This window comes from Podarcis liolepis (assembly GCF_965112155.1).
Source record: "Podarcis liolepis genome assembly, chromosome: 17".
In the NCBI taxonomy this organism is placed as follows: domain Eukaryota; kingdom Metazoa; phylum Chordata; class Lepidosauria; order Squamata; family Lacertidae; genus Podarcis; species Podarcis liolepis.
Window position 1 is genome coordinate 9560110 of NC_139571.1, and position 18265 is coordinate 9578374.

General features: G+C 47.2%; 1 protein-coding gene across 12 annotated transcripts in view; it reads left to right on the plus strand.

Moving 5' to 3' along the window:
* Positions 1-18265, plus strand: part of NFIX (nuclear factor I X) — a 256420-nt gene that overhangs the window by 227220 nt on the left and 10935 nt on the right. For 6 of the 12 annotated variants that reach the window (XM_083483093.1, XM_083483089.1, XM_083483091.1 and 3 more), the window contains 3 exons: positions 3274-3449; positions 7081-7228; positions 10433-10527. In XM_083483093.1, coding sequence (XP_083339219.1) covers positions 3274-3449; positions 7081-7228; positions 10433-10527 — 419 coding nt within the window. The remainder of the gene's footprint in view (positions 1-3273; positions 3450-7080; positions 7229-10432; positions 10528-18265) is intronic. The other 6 variants (XM_083483095.1, XM_083483087.1, XM_083483094.1 and 3 more) reach the window with 2 other exon arrangements.

The following is an 18265-nucleotide window of genomic DNA, read 5'->3' on the forward strand; positions in this document are numbered from 1 at the left end:
AATCCCGACATGGAGGCAGTTGCTGTACCAGCACTTCAGAACAAGGGGAGTGGGATCTTGCCTTTGACCTGGTTGCTGCTGGACAGCACATTTCCTCCTCCTTCTGAACACGCAGGAGTGACTCGAAGGAATGCAGCAGTGTGTGAAGTTGTCAGTAAACTTTTTAAAAGCTTCCGGACAGCAGAAAGTCACTGATTCTATTTACAGAAATACTCAAACACAACACACAGAAAATATTTATAAAAAAACCAATATTTTAATTTATGAAATAGTACAAAACATGCATTTTTAAAAAAGCAAACAAACCAAAGAATGCATTAAACATTGGGCCATGGAATTTTTTGGGAAAGACTCAGGGAATGAGTTGTCAACAGAAACGAAGGGCCAGACTTCCTTTTATGCAGAGGATCCAGTACGGAACTGAATTTCCCAAGTTGTTCTCTTTTAATGAAATGCAGCTGTGGGGGGCTACCAGTTTAGCTGAGCAACAATGTCCTGCCCCATCCCATTTTCCAAATAAAAAATATCCCCCAGCTACTGTATGAGAGGAGGATGAGTTAAAACACCTTCCCCCAGCATTTCATTGAAAAAGAAAATGTTGGGTGAAACAATCACATAATTTTTGCATAACAATGAAGCTTGAAGTGAAGGACATATGTAGTTTGGTGGATCTCCCTGTGCAGAGAACTGGCCAGTAAGCACACCCTGCCTTGTTCTCTAGCAGTTATCACCCTCTGAGATGATGAAACATATATTTTTTTGTTCCCAATCCCTGGAGTTCTCCCACCACTGTTTGCTCAACCACATTGCACAGGACTGGCAAGTTTGAAATTGGCTTGTAATTGCCTAACAATTACAATCCTATACATGCCTACTCAGAAGTAAATCCGGGTGTGGAATCTGCTTCCAGGTAAGTGTGTATAGGATTGCAGCTTAAATTGTATATGATCCCCCAGAAGTATTTTTAAAAGATTGCAGGGGACAATCCAGCTGTAATGATACTCTCAGTACAGTGGTGCCCCGCAAGACGAATGCCTCGCAAGACGGAAAACTCGCTAGACGAAAGAGTTTTCCGTTTTGGAGGTGCTTCGCTAGACGAATTTCCTATGGGCTTGCTTCGCAAGACGACAATGTCTTGCCAGTTCTTGTGGGTTTTTTCCTCCCCCCCCCTTTTTCTAAGCTGCTAAGCCGCTTATCAGCTGATCCGATCAGCAGATAAGCCGCTAAAAGCCGCTAATAGCGCTAATCCGCTAATCCGTCAATGGGCTTGCTTCGCAAGACGGAAAAAACTGCTAGACGAAGAGAATCACAGAACGGATTCTTTTCGTCTTGCGAGGCACCACTGTATTGTGGCAGGACAGATCTTTTCCATAGTCCTATTCAGTCAACCCTTTGAAGCTGTTTTGTCTGCTGATCAGGAACTGCAAAATGCTCAGTAGAAGATAAATTTGTTTTAAACATATTTAGACACTGAATATGGCATTTCTGACCTGATGGAGCCATGCTTCTCTTGGACTGCCTCTTGCAACTGAGCTGCTTGTGCATTTTCGGTAGTTCTGCTTTTTAACGTCTGAATAATTATATGCACAATTATACACAAAAATATGTAGATTATGCATACAATATGTATAAAAGAGTCGGACTTCATTTCTGCAGGATAATTTTGTGTGTGTCCATACATATACACACATATATGTATACAATATATACAACATATACATATATACAACATGTATATACAACATATACATACAATAATGTGTATAATAATGCATATAATATGCAATAAATGTTTGTATTTCTAGCAGAACTGATAAAGAATTAACTTGCTTTTCATTGTGATCAAGGAGCAACACGAGAATTAGAAAAGATTCATGCAGATAAGCTCAACATCAAGAGTTTCAAAAATTGCATCCCTAAGCTGAGATTTCTCATGAACAGATCCCTAGTTTTATGCTGCTGCTTTTTTCATTGATGTTGCTCCCTAATCACCTTTGAGAGCAGCCTTCATTGGCTGAGTTTTGTTGCAATTTATTTGTTCAATTTAAAATAATATTAATCCTGCCACCTTTCATTTTAGCCCATTCTATCTTCCTTTGCATTTAGCTGCCACAGAGAACAAGTTTCCTGCCATGATTCTACCTGCCCAGTGCAGCCAGCAGCCAGTTATTCTGTGTAACTGCCTTGCTCTCATCCGTATTCCCTGTTCCACCATCTGTCTAGTTGTGTATCAGTGTGTAGGAGGAACTTCAGCCACACAGGAGAGTCAATCCCCAGTCCACAACAGCTGGTTCCTTTGCTGACTCCCCTTCCCCATTTCCCTGTTAGTTACTAATGTTCCAGTTATTCCCAAGGAGAGGAGTATGTCTTGCCCTTTTGCCCTCGTGTGCTTGGGGGAAAGTTAGGTGTTATTGTCATTATATTTATTTGTAAAGTGCCTCCAATGTACAATGCAATGCAAGTGGAATAAGACAAGTCCTTGTCCTAATGAGCTAATAATCTTAAATTAGATGCGGGGAGGAGGAGGGGAAACAATAAAGGGCATAAAAGGATGGGAGAGGGCATGGTAATTGTAGATGAATATTTTTAAAATGTAGCTCCCTGTGCTTGTACTTTATTTTGATGATGGGTGGCGGTGGTGTTGATTAAAACAATTGTGTAAAAAAAATATAAATTTAAGGCAAGGGACTTCAACATCTTGTCACAAAATATGATGGGGGGGATACATGCACATAAGCAAAGGTACCCCCCTCAATGCCTGCTGTGTGTGTTTGTATGTATGTATGTATGTATGTATGTGTGTGTGGTATATATATATGGAGAGAGAGAAACAGACAGAGACACACACACACTTATTGCATGCTTATAGGTAAACATGCACGGATGTGGAAGACACGCAAGATGTGTAACACACACAGGTGTGTGGCATGCCCTGCTCAGATCCCTCTGCATCGGCTTTCACATCTTTGCAAATTCTCACCCACCTGTGCTCTGGTGAAAAAAGAGCAGTTTCCTTACCCTGCCAGGGTTGAGGGAACCCTCGATTCCAACAAATGAGACAAAATGGCGCCCCTTCCCCTTATAGCAAGGATGTCGGGGTGGGTGTTTCTGTTGAGGTATAAGCATCAGTTGGGCTGTGTAGAATGGAAGCAGCATGGCATGGGGTTGTTACTGACATCTCTTTCTGTCCCCCCTTCCCTCTCTCTCTCTCTGTCTCTCTCTCTGTCTCTCTCTCTCTCTCTGCTTCTGTCCATCTGTCCTTACACTCTCCAGGAAGCCCCCGTGCCACAGCCTCGGCCCTGCACTTCCCATCAACCTCCATCATCCAGCAGTCCAGCCCCTACTTCACACACCCGACCATCCGCTACCACCACCACCACGGCCAGGACTCGCTGAAGGAATTTGTGCAGTTTGTATGCTCGGACGGCTCAGGCCAGGGCTCCGGGCAGGTAAGAGCCATGCACCTCAGCCCAGGGATGCCGGCCTGTCCAACCAGAAAACCCCACCCTACAACCCTTCTCCACCTCCTACCCCTCTCTGTCTCCCTCCCTCCCTCTGCCTGTCTGCCTGTCTGCCTGCTTGCCTAGGGCACATGGAAGTCAGTAGCACAGGAGGCAGGATTACCAAGGCCCCTGGGTCTGGAAGAAATTGGGTCTTTTTTTCTCGAAGGAACGGTCTGACTGACACTGGCTCTTGGCAGCTGACATTGGCCTCTGAAAATAGACAGTGTTCCAAGTTACAACGTTCAGGCTAGGGAGAACTGCCCTGAGGGCACCAAGGATATTGGAGCTTGCTTTGGAGGGTGGATAAGAGGAATATAATTTATTCAGAAGACGGGCTTCTTTTCTGCTTGTCATTCCGCCTTGTGTGGGACATGACCTCCAAAGGGAGGGCGCATGTCTGTATGGCCCAGACAGGCTTTTCCCCCTGTTGCCCCATTTTCTTGCCCCTCTCCTATCTGCCACCCTCTTTTCATAGGATATATTTCTGAAGGGCTTTGAGTGTTCTAAAACCTGGAGTATTCTGGATTCTGTGGTACAGGAGGAGATCCCAGAGGGCTGTACTGAGCACATGCTAGAATGTGGAACCTCTGTGGAATTGGTGAAGGTTACAGAGTGGCAGGATTCAGAGATGTCAGGTTTTGCAGAATTGTTAGATGGCAGAAGAATTCATGTACCTAGAAGATGGAACTTTTCCGTGCACCGTGGGCTTCAGAAAGTGGGACCTTCTGAGACGAAGGTTTGAAATCTACCTCAAGTACTTGGTTCGTACTAGAGAATATGCTTTAGGTGATAAGTTTCACCTCAGAGGTAGTCAAAGGGAGCCCTTCTGACTGGCATGTGAGGAAGCAGGATTGCGATGAGATGCAGTATTGCCTCCCACATCCTAGAATCATAGAATCATAGAGTTGGAAGAGACCACAAGGGCCATCGAGTCCAACCCCCTGCCAAGCAGGAATCCTGTAATGCATCAGCCCAGTACAAGTTTTGCAGGCTAAGAAGAATATTGGAAGAGAAATGTTCTTCATCTTTAAGCCTCCTTTTAATGAAGATATTGGACCAAAGTTGCTTCCATACTAGACCTCTGCTTTACCATCATTTCCTAGAAGGGAAATTGAAACTGAACTGCCAATTGGTATACTATAATGTTAACCAGCAATGCCCTATCCTATGATCAAGATTCTTCTATAATGCTATTTATGCACAAGTCAGTCACATCGAGCAGATGTTCCCCTATGATGCTAATTAAAAGTATCATCCTTGCATATTTTGCCCATTTTATCACTTCTTGTTTGGTGGTGAATTGCCCCATAATTAATCAGCTTCTATTTCCTGCAGAGTAAGTGTGCTTTAAAATACTGGTTTCCTTCTATTTCCCCCCTCTGCTTTTCTTTGCTTTATAGCAGAATAACAATATTTTGCCCTCAGAAAGAAAAGAAAGAATAATGCAAGTAAATCAGTAGTGTGACACACACACACATACATCACAGGAAACAGAAGCTGAGTAAAGGGATGGTTCCTTACTATCTCACAGCTGCACTGAAAACAAAGCAATGACTGAATCTACAAACAAGAAGCTTTTGATTAAAAGCACAGTATCCCTTAAAGACATCAGTAGCACCTTGCCTGTCAAGCATGGTGCTACAATTACCTTTTACATCATAAAAATGACTGTATATTAGGTTTGAAAAACTCAGGATGGCTTCACAGACGGTGCTGGGAAGCAAGGATTTGGCAACAATATTACGTGGACTCCTTGTTTTTAAAAGGTGAACAAAGAATGGCAATTTCAGAATAAAGGGCTAGTGTGGAAGCAACCCAGCTGGCACAAGCTCCAAAGAGCCTTTAGCCTACCAAGAAATATTTTGGAAGAGTAGCCATGTTGCCACAAGGCAGCAAAAAGACCAAGCCAAGCTGCTAAGTTTCTAAGGTTCCCCAACACCCTTTGTCTTTGGTCAAACCTAGCATAGTTTCCAAGTCAGATTTAACTGTTCTGGTTTAGCCAAGAGTCTCCACCATTCACCAGAGCATCTGGAGTAGCAGTGAAACTGCTACAGAGATCACGCAATAGAAACACTGGCAAAACTGAAAGCCAAGGCGTCGCCATGAAAAGGCTTGTGATGGCTCATCCTCATGGTCTACGTAATCCTTGTATCCCATGTTGGTTCCTGCTTCACTGAGAGCACATAGCATTGGACACCCATGCAGAATGAAGATGGTCATCCCTTGAATCCTGCTAGGACCTTAGCCAGATTAGAGAATCTGATGGTGTAGGAAGATCAAGAAATCCAAGGAAATAAAGTTGGTGGGTTGCAGAAGAGATTCAGGGGGGTCCATTCACTATGGTTGCTGAAGAAGGGAGCGATTGCTGCTGTTTCTTTTCAGGGCTAACAAAAGTAAGGAACCAATAAAATCACTTCAGATGCCACACCTTCAAAACATAAAGCTGTTTTTTCTCTGATTTAAGTCCTACCCAGGAATCCCATGCTCTTTCCACGGACTTGTCATAAGTCTTGACATATGGGGTCCTATAACCACCATTCCTTCACTTCTTGATACATGCACATGGCAGGGAAACACTGAGCTGGGAAAACAGTTTTTCCAAAGCTGCTGAAATTAGATTTGTGATACATGAGGTGTTTTCTTGTGTCCCCAGCTCACCAGCTCTGTGACGTAACTGAATTTCAGGGTTTCTTTATTATTTAAAAGGCGTCTAAGATTTCTCTTTCTGTGGCTTAGTGCTAAAATTTAGATGCTACAGGTTCCAAATCTAGAAGGTGGACCTAGATGGCTGCTGCAGAATCTCACAACACTTTCTAAGGACCAGATACTTGATTTTTGGAGACGTGTTTAGCATTTGCTGAGATGGAGACGAGAAATCTTGTATGTACACGAAGGCATTTTATCAGCTCGTGGTTCTTTGTGAGCAAAATGTACATATGGTCCTTTAAGCCTACATTGTTAGGATCCAAAGCCTACAGACGGAAAGCTAAAGAGAGTCAAAAAGTATCCTCTCAGTAGTAAGTCACATATTACTACAGTCATTCTCTTTGGGCAGCCATATTGAGTCACAAGCTGCCCTAGTTGATGGGCTGTCTTAGGGCTACAATGCCATTCCAGCCAGGCCTCAGGGTGCCCAACGGAGAGCACATTCAATTGCTAATTACTGAGCTGTATCCTTTGACAACGCAGCTTGCCGTGATATGCGGTAAGACATAATTCCAGTCAAAACTGTGGTTTTAATGCCTTGCCATCAGAGTGGAAGAATCCTTGTTCAGACTGCCAGTCAAGCAGGAACACAGGGAGCCCCTGGATGATGATTAAGGCTGCCTGAGTCTCTTGTGGCAAGCAAGGAGAATGTACGTGCTTGAAAGTTAGGAGATAGGGAGAGCTTGAGGGAGGCAAGGGGAAGATTTAAGTTCACAATATGATTTTTAAAAAAGAAGACGGGGGAGAAAAAGACCTTCCCTCTTGAAAAACAAAACAAACAAAAACACCCTAAGAGCCGCCAGCAGCAGATACTGCATCTTTAACGTTGCCTTGTCTCGTTCACGCATCACTGTATTTATGTTGTTCGCAGCCTAACGGTAGCGGCCAGGGCAAAGTCACGGGGTCATTTTTGCTGCCGCCGCCACCACCTGTGGCCAGACCAGTGCCCCTTCCAATGCCTGATACAAAATCCACCAGCACTAACCCAGAGGGCGGAGCGCCGACACCAACGTCACCCTGTAAGTGGACCCAAGCGTAACCCAAACCACCGAGCGAAGCAAAATAAAAATCCACCTCTTCCCCACCCACTCACACACCACCAACCCCTTCGCTAGGGGTTGAGCAGGGCAGAAAGGATGTAGTGAGCAGGAGGAAAGAGGAGCCGAGGAAGGGCAAAGAAGGAGAAGCAGAGAAGAATGCACACAGGTGTGGCAGAGGCGGAAGGAAGAGGCACCTCAGAGAAGAAAGGGATGCAGAGCGTTAGAGAGAGCCGAGCGGAGGGGTGAGAGGGGGACAAGCAGCAGAGAGTGAAAGGGTGGGCTTGGGGGCACCATGTCGTCATCATCAAGTCTTGTGCTTTATACTTGTTTTAAAGGTTGAAACACCCCATCTGATCCCTTCCCCAGCTGCCATCAAACCCTCCCACCTTCCATCCCATCCCCCAGCGTTTAAAGATGCAGTAGGCTGCCAAGCTCCGACACCTTTAATTTTTTTATTTTTATTATTCATTAAGTTGTTGGTTGTCATGGTGGCTCCTGGGTAGGGTTGGGTTTTGGGTTTTTTTGTTGGTTCCTTCTTTTTTTTAAGGGACGGAAAATCAACTGCACGTATTAAATTCTGAGAAGAAGAATTACTGCTAGGTGTTTTGCTTTTCATAATACGAGGGAGGGTTGTGTTTACAGGTGTTCATCTGGTGCCTGAAAAATCAACTTCCATTGAGATCCATAGCAAGCTTCCTGTCATGCCCTAAGTTGTGGTCTGTGCTTTTTTCCTGGAGAGCGTCTGCCTGCAGGGGTGCGGAGGCAAAGTTGGGAACTAGGATTCCCTGAGAATGTCCCCAGTGTTTTGTGAGAAATGAGAGCCCAGACATTTGACTGTCCCACCTTCAGGAGGGCGGCTGTGTTATATGACTCAGGGTGGTGGTGATGGTTGTGAGCCAGGATGCCTGGTTCTGTTCTCATCTTTGGGGGACGTGGTGGGCCCACCAGATCTATTTGAGGCGGGGGGGGCAGGATCCCCGGCTTCTCCCATTATGAAGTAGTTGACTCTCGAACTTTCTTGGCTTAGGTGAGGCCCCTTGGGAGAAAGGATCGGCTACCACTTCCATTTTCCTTTTGTTTTCTCTCCTTCCCTTTCTTTTCCTTTTTCCTTTTTTTTCTCCTTTTCTACATCTGTGCTCATGGCATTGCTCACTCCCACGCTGTTCATATTCTCCATTAAATTGATGGTGGTGCTGTAGGGGGTGGGGGATGTGAGTGGCGAACAGGTTGTAGGCATGGCAGGAGATGCTCTAGTCTCGTATGTCTGGGTTGCTACCTTTCCCATTGTTTAGGAGGGCTAACAAAAAAAAAGTCAGGAAGTATGTGAGGCACTGTGGTTCTCTGTGAGGTTGAGACCAGGCACCTCCGGGTACTAAGAACTAGTCCACATGATCAGTAGACTCAGCATAAAGTGCTGGTGCTGGCCTGAACCCTGTCAGACCGCAAGCGTGGGAACTGAATTTATTTATTCGATTAATTGTTCATTACACTTATATCCTTCCTTTCCTCCAATGAGCTCAAGGTGACCCACAGATCCCTCTCCATTTTATCCTCACAACAATCCTGTGAGCTAGGTGGAATGCTGAGCAGGGACTGACTAGTCCAAGGTCAACTAGGGAGTTTCATGACTGGAGTAGTGATTTGAACCCAGGTCACACAGGTCAAAGTCCAACACTCGAACCAGTAGGCTAAACAGTCTCTTGTTGTTCCTGCTGCTGTTGTTATGAGCCTTAAATTGAATGACTGCTTGAATACTCCCTTATGTGAAAAACAACAACAACCGCCAATCACCTCCCTCCCTTATGTTCAAAATCAGCATGTCAGCAAGAAGACTGGCCCAGAACCATTATCTTTCTTTTTTTCACTTGCTCATTTTGTGTGTGTGTGTATTTATTTATTTATTTGAAGAGGAGGAACATTAAAATATCCAGCCCTCTACCCACAGCCTGAAGCACTACAGTCCGGCAACAGATATCCCACAGGAGTCTGCTAGTGGTGCTGCTCAGCTCTATGTGGTAGCTGGAGGTTGGCACACAGTGCTTCTTCCAGTGTTACATTGTGGGCAAGGGAGCACAGGGGGAACCTTTTTCTTCTTGCTACCAATTCCTGCAATCACCGCTGGAAGCCAGGCCTTAAACTCACCAAGGAAGAGCTGCTGGCTCCCTACTAAGCTCCTACAAAGATGAGCAGCAGAGAAAACCCTCTTAGGGTATTGGCTGTTAGAGGCTGGGTATGAAGACGAAATGCCACACTGGGTTCTCGTATGCATGCACATGCATGTTAGCATGTGATTGCAGAACCTCTCGCAATCTCATAAGCAAAGTTTGGCCCAGACTGGTTTCCATACTGGAGTTGTACTTTAAGGTGGGGGAATCTCCCATGCCTGTTCCCTGCCCCTCACTCAGCCTCCCTGAGAGCTTTGCCCTCCTCTGCCACCACGCTAAATACCAAAGGACTGAGCTCAGTTATTTCTGGCACACAGCATTATGCCCAGGGGAGGCACGCAGACCACGGGACTCCATCTCCTGGCAGACCCATACAAGGGCATGTTTGGGGATGCCATCCACCCTGCCATTGGGCAGGAGGCTTGTCTCAGGCTGCTAATAGGGCTCTTGAGCTCAGAAGCCCTGGCAACCTCTAGGGTCAAAGGGAAAACTAGGCCAGGAGATTTAGATGTTGGGCCATGAGAGAGGGGGGGAGAGCGAGCATGCTCAAGCGAAGCAAAGGCTGTGGAACGATGGCCAGAGTCTCCCTTACTTCCATCCCAATCCAGGCCAAGCTCACACAAGACTGCACCGCCTGATCGAAGAGGAGCATCCAAGGATCCCTTGAAATGCCACAGAGGTTGCTGGGATGTGTGGCTTCACTGAGGCCTCTCTAGAAACAGTTGCTCCCTCAGGGAGCTGCTGGGTAGTGTGTGCAGTCAAGCTGGCCAAATCTGTCAGTGCCCATAACCCCCATCTCTCAAGCAGCGAGCTTTGTCCCTCTTCACAGCAGGTCGCACTCACAACCTGTAGGTGGCTATCCTGTTCCGGGGAGGGTGGGAGGAGTTGTGCCCAGTCTCTCTTTAGATTTTTTTCTGTCTTGAACCTCATCTGGCAGGCCTTCATCTGACATGACCACCATCAATGCCATCAGCCTCTCCCAGTGGCCCTAACGGCCTCACATCTCTTTCCCCTCCAGCATTCTCAGCGCCAGGCTCCTCCTCCTCTGCCAACCGGTTTGTCGGCATCGGACCCCGGGACGGCAACTTTCTAAACATCCCCCAGCAATCTCAGGTAGGGGGGCCAGTTTCACAGGGGTTGTATGTGGCTGTAGCCCAATTGTAGCTTGCAATGTGTGGGGGAGGTTGGGCGGGTTGATGGACGTGGGTCTGCTAAAGGGATGGATGGGATGAGGGTCAGGGCCAGACACCTACACGTCTGCTGAGACCCTTCTGCTACAACATGCATTGCACCCAGTACCAAAGTCTCCCCTGTAAATAGAGCAAAAGCACAAATGAGAAGGAAAGGCAGCTAGCACGTGGGTCTTCTCAGCTTTCGTTTCAATGGTGGGGATAACACAGAGTTTAGTAGGTAGAATACAAAATGAAATCGAACACCAGGACTCCAGGGTTCCGTTGGTAGGTATGTCATCAAGCCCCTTTCCAATGCCAGAATTACCTTTGGCATTATCTAGATCGGATGCTCTTGCAGCCAACTCTGTAACATCAGTTACAGGCCTATGTTTTCCAAACAGGAAACTGAGGATCAGGACTCATCCACACTTACCTTTGCTTTGCGCTTTCTAGGCACAAGTCGGTGCTTTCCAGGTCCGTGGCTGAGTGTTTTTTGTTTTTGTCCTAGCACTTTCCCTGAGAAAACTTGCGCTTTACTGCTCAATTGGAGCAAACAGCAACCCACAGAAAACTTAATCGCTGTTTTCTCCGATTCCCCGGTAAAACACTGGTTTTCCCAGCGAAAGTGCCAGGACAAAAAAACAACCCACTGAGACACAGACTTGCAAAGCCCAGACTTGTGCCTAAAAACGCAGCACAAAAGGAGGTGTGGATGAGCCCTCAAATAGAGTGTGTTTTTGGCTTATAAGTCTGCAACTGAGACAGAATCTGAAAGCAGGACTCCCAAGTTTGATTGTAGTTCAGTGGAAAGGGTGTTGGATTTGGGTGGAGAAGACACATATCAGTTTGCTCAACCAGGAAGTTCATAAGGTGGCCTTGGGCAGGTCACTGTGTCTCCATCCAGGTCTCTCAAGGCTTCTCACATAATAGTCCTTGCCTACACATTTGTTCTCTCACCACCCCATGAGATGGGGCTCTGGGCCGCTTCACATTGCATTTTCACTTGGAAAAGGTTTCCATGCAGGAAAAAATGACCCACATGTAGGTTGTCACATAGATGTCACTACACAGGTTAGGAAACAGCAAATTACTGGCATGTACACTTCGTGAAATAGACACACGTGCACTCCTCATGATGATCTATACTTTTTCTCTACTTGGAAGTGTTTCGGTAAAGGTGTAGGTCATCAATTGTGGTGAGTGCATACCTGAGTGAGCAAGCCATGTACATGTGCCAGCAAGTTGTCATTTCCTCATCCTCATAAACATTCAAATGAATGTGATGATGGAGATACAGGCTTTATTTGTGTTGCTTCCTGCATGGAAATATTTTCTATGCAGAAGGTGTACAGTGGTACCTCTACTTACGATCACCTCTGGTTACATATCCTTCAGGATACGTACATGGCAAACCTGGAAGTGTTTTTCCAGGTTTCACCGCGCGCACATGCACAGAAGTGCTCTACCATGCCTCACACATGCGCAGAATGGGCACCTCCAGTTGCGGAAACTTCGGGATCCAACCAGAGCTCCGGAATGGATCCTGTCCGCAACCGGAGGTACTACTGTAATGTGAAACAGCAGTGAGCCCAGTCTTACATGATTGGGAAGTAAGAACAATCTATAAGAGATACTTTTTTGCGGGGGGCGGTCGAGGATTGCATAGTGAAAAGAGTAAAAAAAAGAATTCATGAGGAGCCCAGTTATTGTGACGCTGGCCCACACTGACCTTCTTTGCCCCATTATCATGTCCCTACTTTAAAAAGGCCACCTCCTTTTAGGCCACAAAGCCCTTCTCTTGCCCTTTGGGTTGCTGCTGCTTCACCCTCCTTGCACGGTGGGGGAACGGCTCAGCAACCTTGCAGGATTCCAAGGCAGGGAGGAAAATCTGACTGGTTCCTTGATGCCTCCCATGGAAGTGATAAAGGCATAGGAGCCTGGAGTCAGCTAGGAGGTGGCATTGCCATCTGAGCAACTTAATTACTTTACTGACCAGCCAATCAGTTATTGTGGAAAGTATTGAAGTGGAGAAGGGAGCAGTGGCAGACCTTGGGGTTTCAAATTGCAGCAGCACCCTGGGCGACGCCAAAATCCAGAGCCCTCCCCCTTACCCACCTCTAGTCCTCATTCTACATCATAGTTGCGGTGCCCCCAAGGCTCTTCATCCAGTGCAACCAAGCCTGTCACGCTCCCCTAAATAAACCCGCCTCTCAAGGGAGGGCGCCTATGGAGGAGACAACAGTGAAAGGATATGTCCAGCATTTCAGAGGAATCAGTGAGGTGTTGAAGATTCCATGTCTGGACCAGTTGTGTAGCACTCATGGACAGACTACACCACTGTGCAGAGAGCATCTATGCTGCACTTTGGAGGCTCTGCTGCCCATTCCAGTTCATGGGCTGGAGTTTGGTTCCCAATAGTTTTTCGTGTAGCTGCTCTCTACAGCAGAGCAGAAGGCTTTTGGGGGGAAGATGTGGAGGGGCTGATGAGTCTATGTTCCTCACATGGGGCTTTAAATGTATCTCTGAGCCTGTCTTGCCCTGTTTGTGCCACGGGAATAGGTGTTATACAAGCAAAATAGGATACGCAGACTAGGCATTATTGCTAGTGTTGGATTTAAGCCGAAGCCAATCAAAGCCCCATGTGTGAAAATGTGCTCCCCTTGTTATTAAAGTAGCCACCACTTCGATCCAACGCTAGTGGCACAATGTGTTCCCTGGTAGGTGTATGGGAGAGCTGGGAGTGCCCATCATGGAAAGAACTAATAGGGGGAAACAGACTTTTCCCCTCCACAATTGGGGGTTGCTAACCAGGCTAGGGGAAAGAGTTTCAGCAGTTTTCCTACCAAATTTTGAAAGGCTACAAAATCAGGATGCTGATCATCAGGGTGGAAAAGTAAAGCCCTTTGAAAAGTTCTCAAAGTGAGCATGTTGCAGGTGGGAAGTACGAAGGCGATTATTGCTTGACCTAATAATATCATGCCCATTGCACTTGTGCAGCCACAGTACCACCAGCCACTCTGAATTGAAATATGGGAGATAGCTGGAGAAGGGAGGGGAACCACCTTTTTCTATCAACAGCTTTATTGCTGGGAGGTTGTGGTTTCCCTACAGCAGAGATGCTATCTGCGAGGATACCCCATAACAACTAAGTAACAAACGAGCACTGGTTCTGCAGCAAAAAATGATCAAGCTGGTGTGTCAAATTATTTAGGAATGTTTCAACCCTGCCAGTACCATGATCAGAAAGCAAAGGAGGGGAATGTGCCGGAGACATGAAGGGTAGAGAGCAGCAGAGAACGGCTGTGTGAAGCAGAATTGGAGCAAACCTGCTTTAGCACACACACACACACACACACACACACACACACACTCACACACTGATCCAGCCTGCCCTCTCTCACAAGATTGCTCTGAGGTTTGGTCTGCCTTTCCTTCCTCCCAGCCTTCGTTGCTCCCTGGCGGTGAGCAAAAGAGCTGGAGCAGAGCAGGAATGGGATCTGTTCCCCTTCCCATCCCATAACCAATGTCACGTCTGGCCCGTCTGGTTTCCCCGAGCAACGAGACATGATGTCACACCCAGATGAACTTGGACTTGGGGGGCCGGGCAGGGAAACAATGGTCCAGAGCGAGGCTGGACCAGGGCCCAGCACGGCCTCAGGAATAGCAGGGCCACTTCCGCCAGCAACTTCCCTGCTTCTTGCTTTCTCCTTCTTTTCTGCTTTGCTTCTCTGGATTTATTTCATTTTCCATTTCCCCACCCCTCCTGCTTTCTCCCCACTCCCTTTCCCACTTCTCTTTCTTTTAATGCACTTATCACTTTCTTTATAGCTGCTGCACTCCCCCACCCCATCCACCTACCCTTTGATTCATTTTGATTTCTCCCCCTCACTCCTCCTGGGATTTTAGGGGGGCTGGGGAGGGGTTGCTCTGCCCTATCATGCATAAGACGGATGGGAAACATCGAAGTATTTTTCAACCCAGGCTCTGCCAGGTGGGCTCCTAGATTTGCCAAGGGCCCTTTAATGTGCCCATGTGTGTTTTGTGTTTTCTGTTTGTGTGTGGGAGGGGGGCGGGAGATATTCCTTGCTCTATTGGCTAAGCTGCAGTATATTTGGGGGGGGGCAGGTGTTACCACAGTAACCAGTGACTTTTCTGAACTCTGCATTCAGGCAGATGGAGGAGGACAAAAGAGGGGAAGAGAAAGACAGATAGCACTGGGCAAGCGAGAGATGGAGGAGAGTGCCAGTTCCCCCTCTCTCAGCTGTGGCTTCTGGCTGTTGCCCATAGGAACAGCTGCAGGTCCCGTGAGGTGTGACGGACCTTTGCTTGTGGTCATACTGCTTTCATTGTTATTAAACATTCACTTAGTGCCAACAGTGCGCGCTGAACCTTGCACTGACCCGGCTGCCTCCTCCTTGGCTTAAAGTCTAAGGCTATGCCAGCGCCACAGGTGAACTAGCTCCCATTGCCGTTGGTGTGGCTGGTGAGCTCAGTGCCATTCTAGCTGGTTGCCTGCTTCTTTCGTGGGCTCTGGCTGGGCCCAAATCAGAGATTACAGCAATGCGGCTGATGCCAATCCAAATCTCCCAGGTACTGCCTAGCAAAAGGCATTATGTGGCCTGGCATCATCACAGCACTCTTCCCTGGTACCCCCTCGCCCAGCAGCTGCCAAAACACCCATGGCAGCCAGATGCCCTCAGAGGCTGGCAGGAGCTGCAAAATCACACCTGCTTCTTTGTGATGTAAGGGTTCTTTTTCATTATGGCGGCAAATGGCTACTTCTGTAACGTATCTTCAAGAAAGAGGACAAAAGGACCACCAAGTCACACTAGACCTGGTGGGTCAGCCATGTCTCTTTATGCGTGTGTCTGCCCCATTGACATGTTAAATGTGGGAGGGGAATCTGTTTGTTCCATGGGGGTGAGAGAAGCAAAATCATCCCTCCCCCATCATACCTCCGTGTGCTCTGTTGCTTGAAACACTTTTGTCCCAACCCAGACCCAACTCTGGAAATAAGCCAGGCTGGAGAGAAAAGGGCTTGAAGCAATGAAGTAGAGTAAGGCAAGGAAAGAGTTAACTCCTCTCACCCATGTGCTCTTTTCCATTTAGAACAATAGACCCCACCGGCTTGCCCTTGGCTGCCTGCATCGTGGCTATATGGACCCTATTTGTACTGGGGAGGGATGGGCAAGGCATTGCTCCAAATTTAGATGCATCCATACACCTTTTCACATAGGGTTACGTAAAACCCCACTCCCAAATTTTGCTGGTCTTCTTTGAAACTCTCCTGACTTGAAATTCCTCCAGTGTCTCTGTCTGAGGTGAGGCTTCCAAATTTGCTTTGAATTTGGCTCTAGGCAAAATTAGGTGGCTGTTGAAAGGTGAGTGGAGCCAACCTTCTCCTGCGCCGCCGCCGCCACCCAAGGAAATTTCTGTGATGTAGTACGGGATGACGCAGGGCCGTTCCTTCTCCTGACTCAGGGCATACCTTGCCACAGCAGCCCACTCATTGCCAGGGCAGACAATATTTATGAGTGGCACATAAGCACTCCCCTAAGGTCTGCAGATTTGCACTGTTGCTGGTGGAGTCAGATGCTGATGCAGAATGGTCAGGTGCTGATCAAATACGCCATCAGAAATGGAGTTTTGAGAGAGCAGTCGTGTGACTACAGAGGGCTTGCTCAAGGCATCTGAAAGCAGAGATGCTATGACATGAAGGGACATATGGAGACAGATCCATCCCTCACTGCCAAGTGGACGTTGTCATGGTGGAGTGACAACTCCTGACTGGCTTGTTACTGAGGCACAGCATTCTGATTGGCTTTTTAGGCACATCATTTTTAAATCTAGCCAGTCACAAAGCAGGAGCGGGCAAAATGATGTGCTGTTGTTTTTGTTTTTGTTTGATTGATTGTTTCCAAATCTCTAATTTGTATTGGTTCTCCACCACCACCGGAGGATGTCAGGTTTTGCTTCTGGTGCTGTAATTTGCCTAGTCCCTTATGATTGGCTTAGAAGATTTAGCATCATAGCACGCCTCACCCAGTTGGAGTATTTAGACTGGGGGTGCATCTGCACCTGATTGGCTGGAATCTGTGACAATGAGTAATGGCCAGCGATGCAGTTGGCTGGCATGAATTCACTTGGGTGTAAGAGCTGGCATCTTATTTTATGAAAGGAACATGGACTGGCCAAACGGAGAGAGGATGTGTGAAGCAAAAAGAGCTGGAGAGAACAAAAAATATTAAAAAGCATCTTGGAAAAGAGCAGGAAGTGACCTATAGAAATAGATAAACTTGGGAAGTCAGGAAACCCAAGTTTGGTACCCAATGGGCAGTGGGGGTTGGTGGGTTGACATAGTGCTGCGTTTTGGAGCCTGGCAATTTTGCTTTGCCGCATGTCACAATTATATGTGACATTTCATCTTATGTCCTAAGCTTCCGTTATCCTTCTGTTAAGCAGACATATTTTCCTCTCTATCCCAAAATGATCCGGGTAGGGTATATTGAAATCCCAATAACATGGTGAAACACCTTGACCAAGGACCTCAATTTCAGAAATGGAGCGAAGTCTGGAGAGTGGAGACAAAGCAGTGCTGCAGGAAGGTAGAACTCCTGCTTGGCTCTTGCAGCGATAGGGGGAGGCGGACCACTGGCTGGGAAAGTTGGGAGGAGGCTGAGTTCCTGCTTCTGCTAGTGCTATGAAAACTGCAGGAAATGGAAGTTTGCTCTTTCTGTCCTGCACATTCTCATAAACGGAGCGAGGCCTCCTTTTCCAAGCGGTTTTAAGAACAGATGCATAAAGGTGAGCTTTGCCCAATGAAGTAGGCATGCTCCACAGTTCCAGAATAGGCAGGGAAAGCGTTTGGCAGTGGCCCAAGAGAGGCAGAGAGAAGCTGGGGGCTAGAAAAAGGGAGAACTCCCTGGGCTTCCCAATAGCGGTAGCAGAGCCCCTCCTGGTGGCCATTCGCAAAGCTTGCGTTTTCCTCCAGAGAATCCAGTTATTTGGAGCTGCCTTCCTTTCCTCCTCTCCCTTCCTCCACAGCGCTTTCAGTATTCTCTTGGTGCCGCAGATGGCAATTCTATCTACAGTGTGTCACCTTCCCCCACCCTACTTGGCACTGTCAGGGAGCAGATTGTGCCTTCACGCAGAGCTTGCATCTCTGCCCCTCACCTTTCAGCTTGGAGGGAACTGTGAACTTCCAGGCACTGTTCAGTCTGTGGCAGATAGATCAGGAGCCAGGCATGGAGGTTCCACCCACTGCTAAACTACTACTACTACTACTACTACTACTAATAATAATAATAATAATAATATAGAACATGCATCAAATTCTTCTTTAGCAACCAGGAGAAGAAAGCATGTGTGGCTTTGGGATTTACAGGAGGGTGAAGTTGAAATAAGAACTTCCCACCTGAACCTCCTCACCTTCCCATCCATCGCAGAGGCTGTTGCTGTGGGCAGCACTTATCAGCAGCAGGGAAACTGTGTCCCTTCAGGTGTAGCTGGACCACAGCTGCTATCATCCTTGACCATCAGTCATACTGGCTGGGGCTGATGGGAGCTGGAGTCCAACAACACATACCAAGGGCCACTACATTCCCTATCCTTGAGTAAGAGCAAAGGGCAGGGGCAGCATTTGTCAGGAGAAAGTTAGCAGGTGGGAGTAGGGTGCGTGA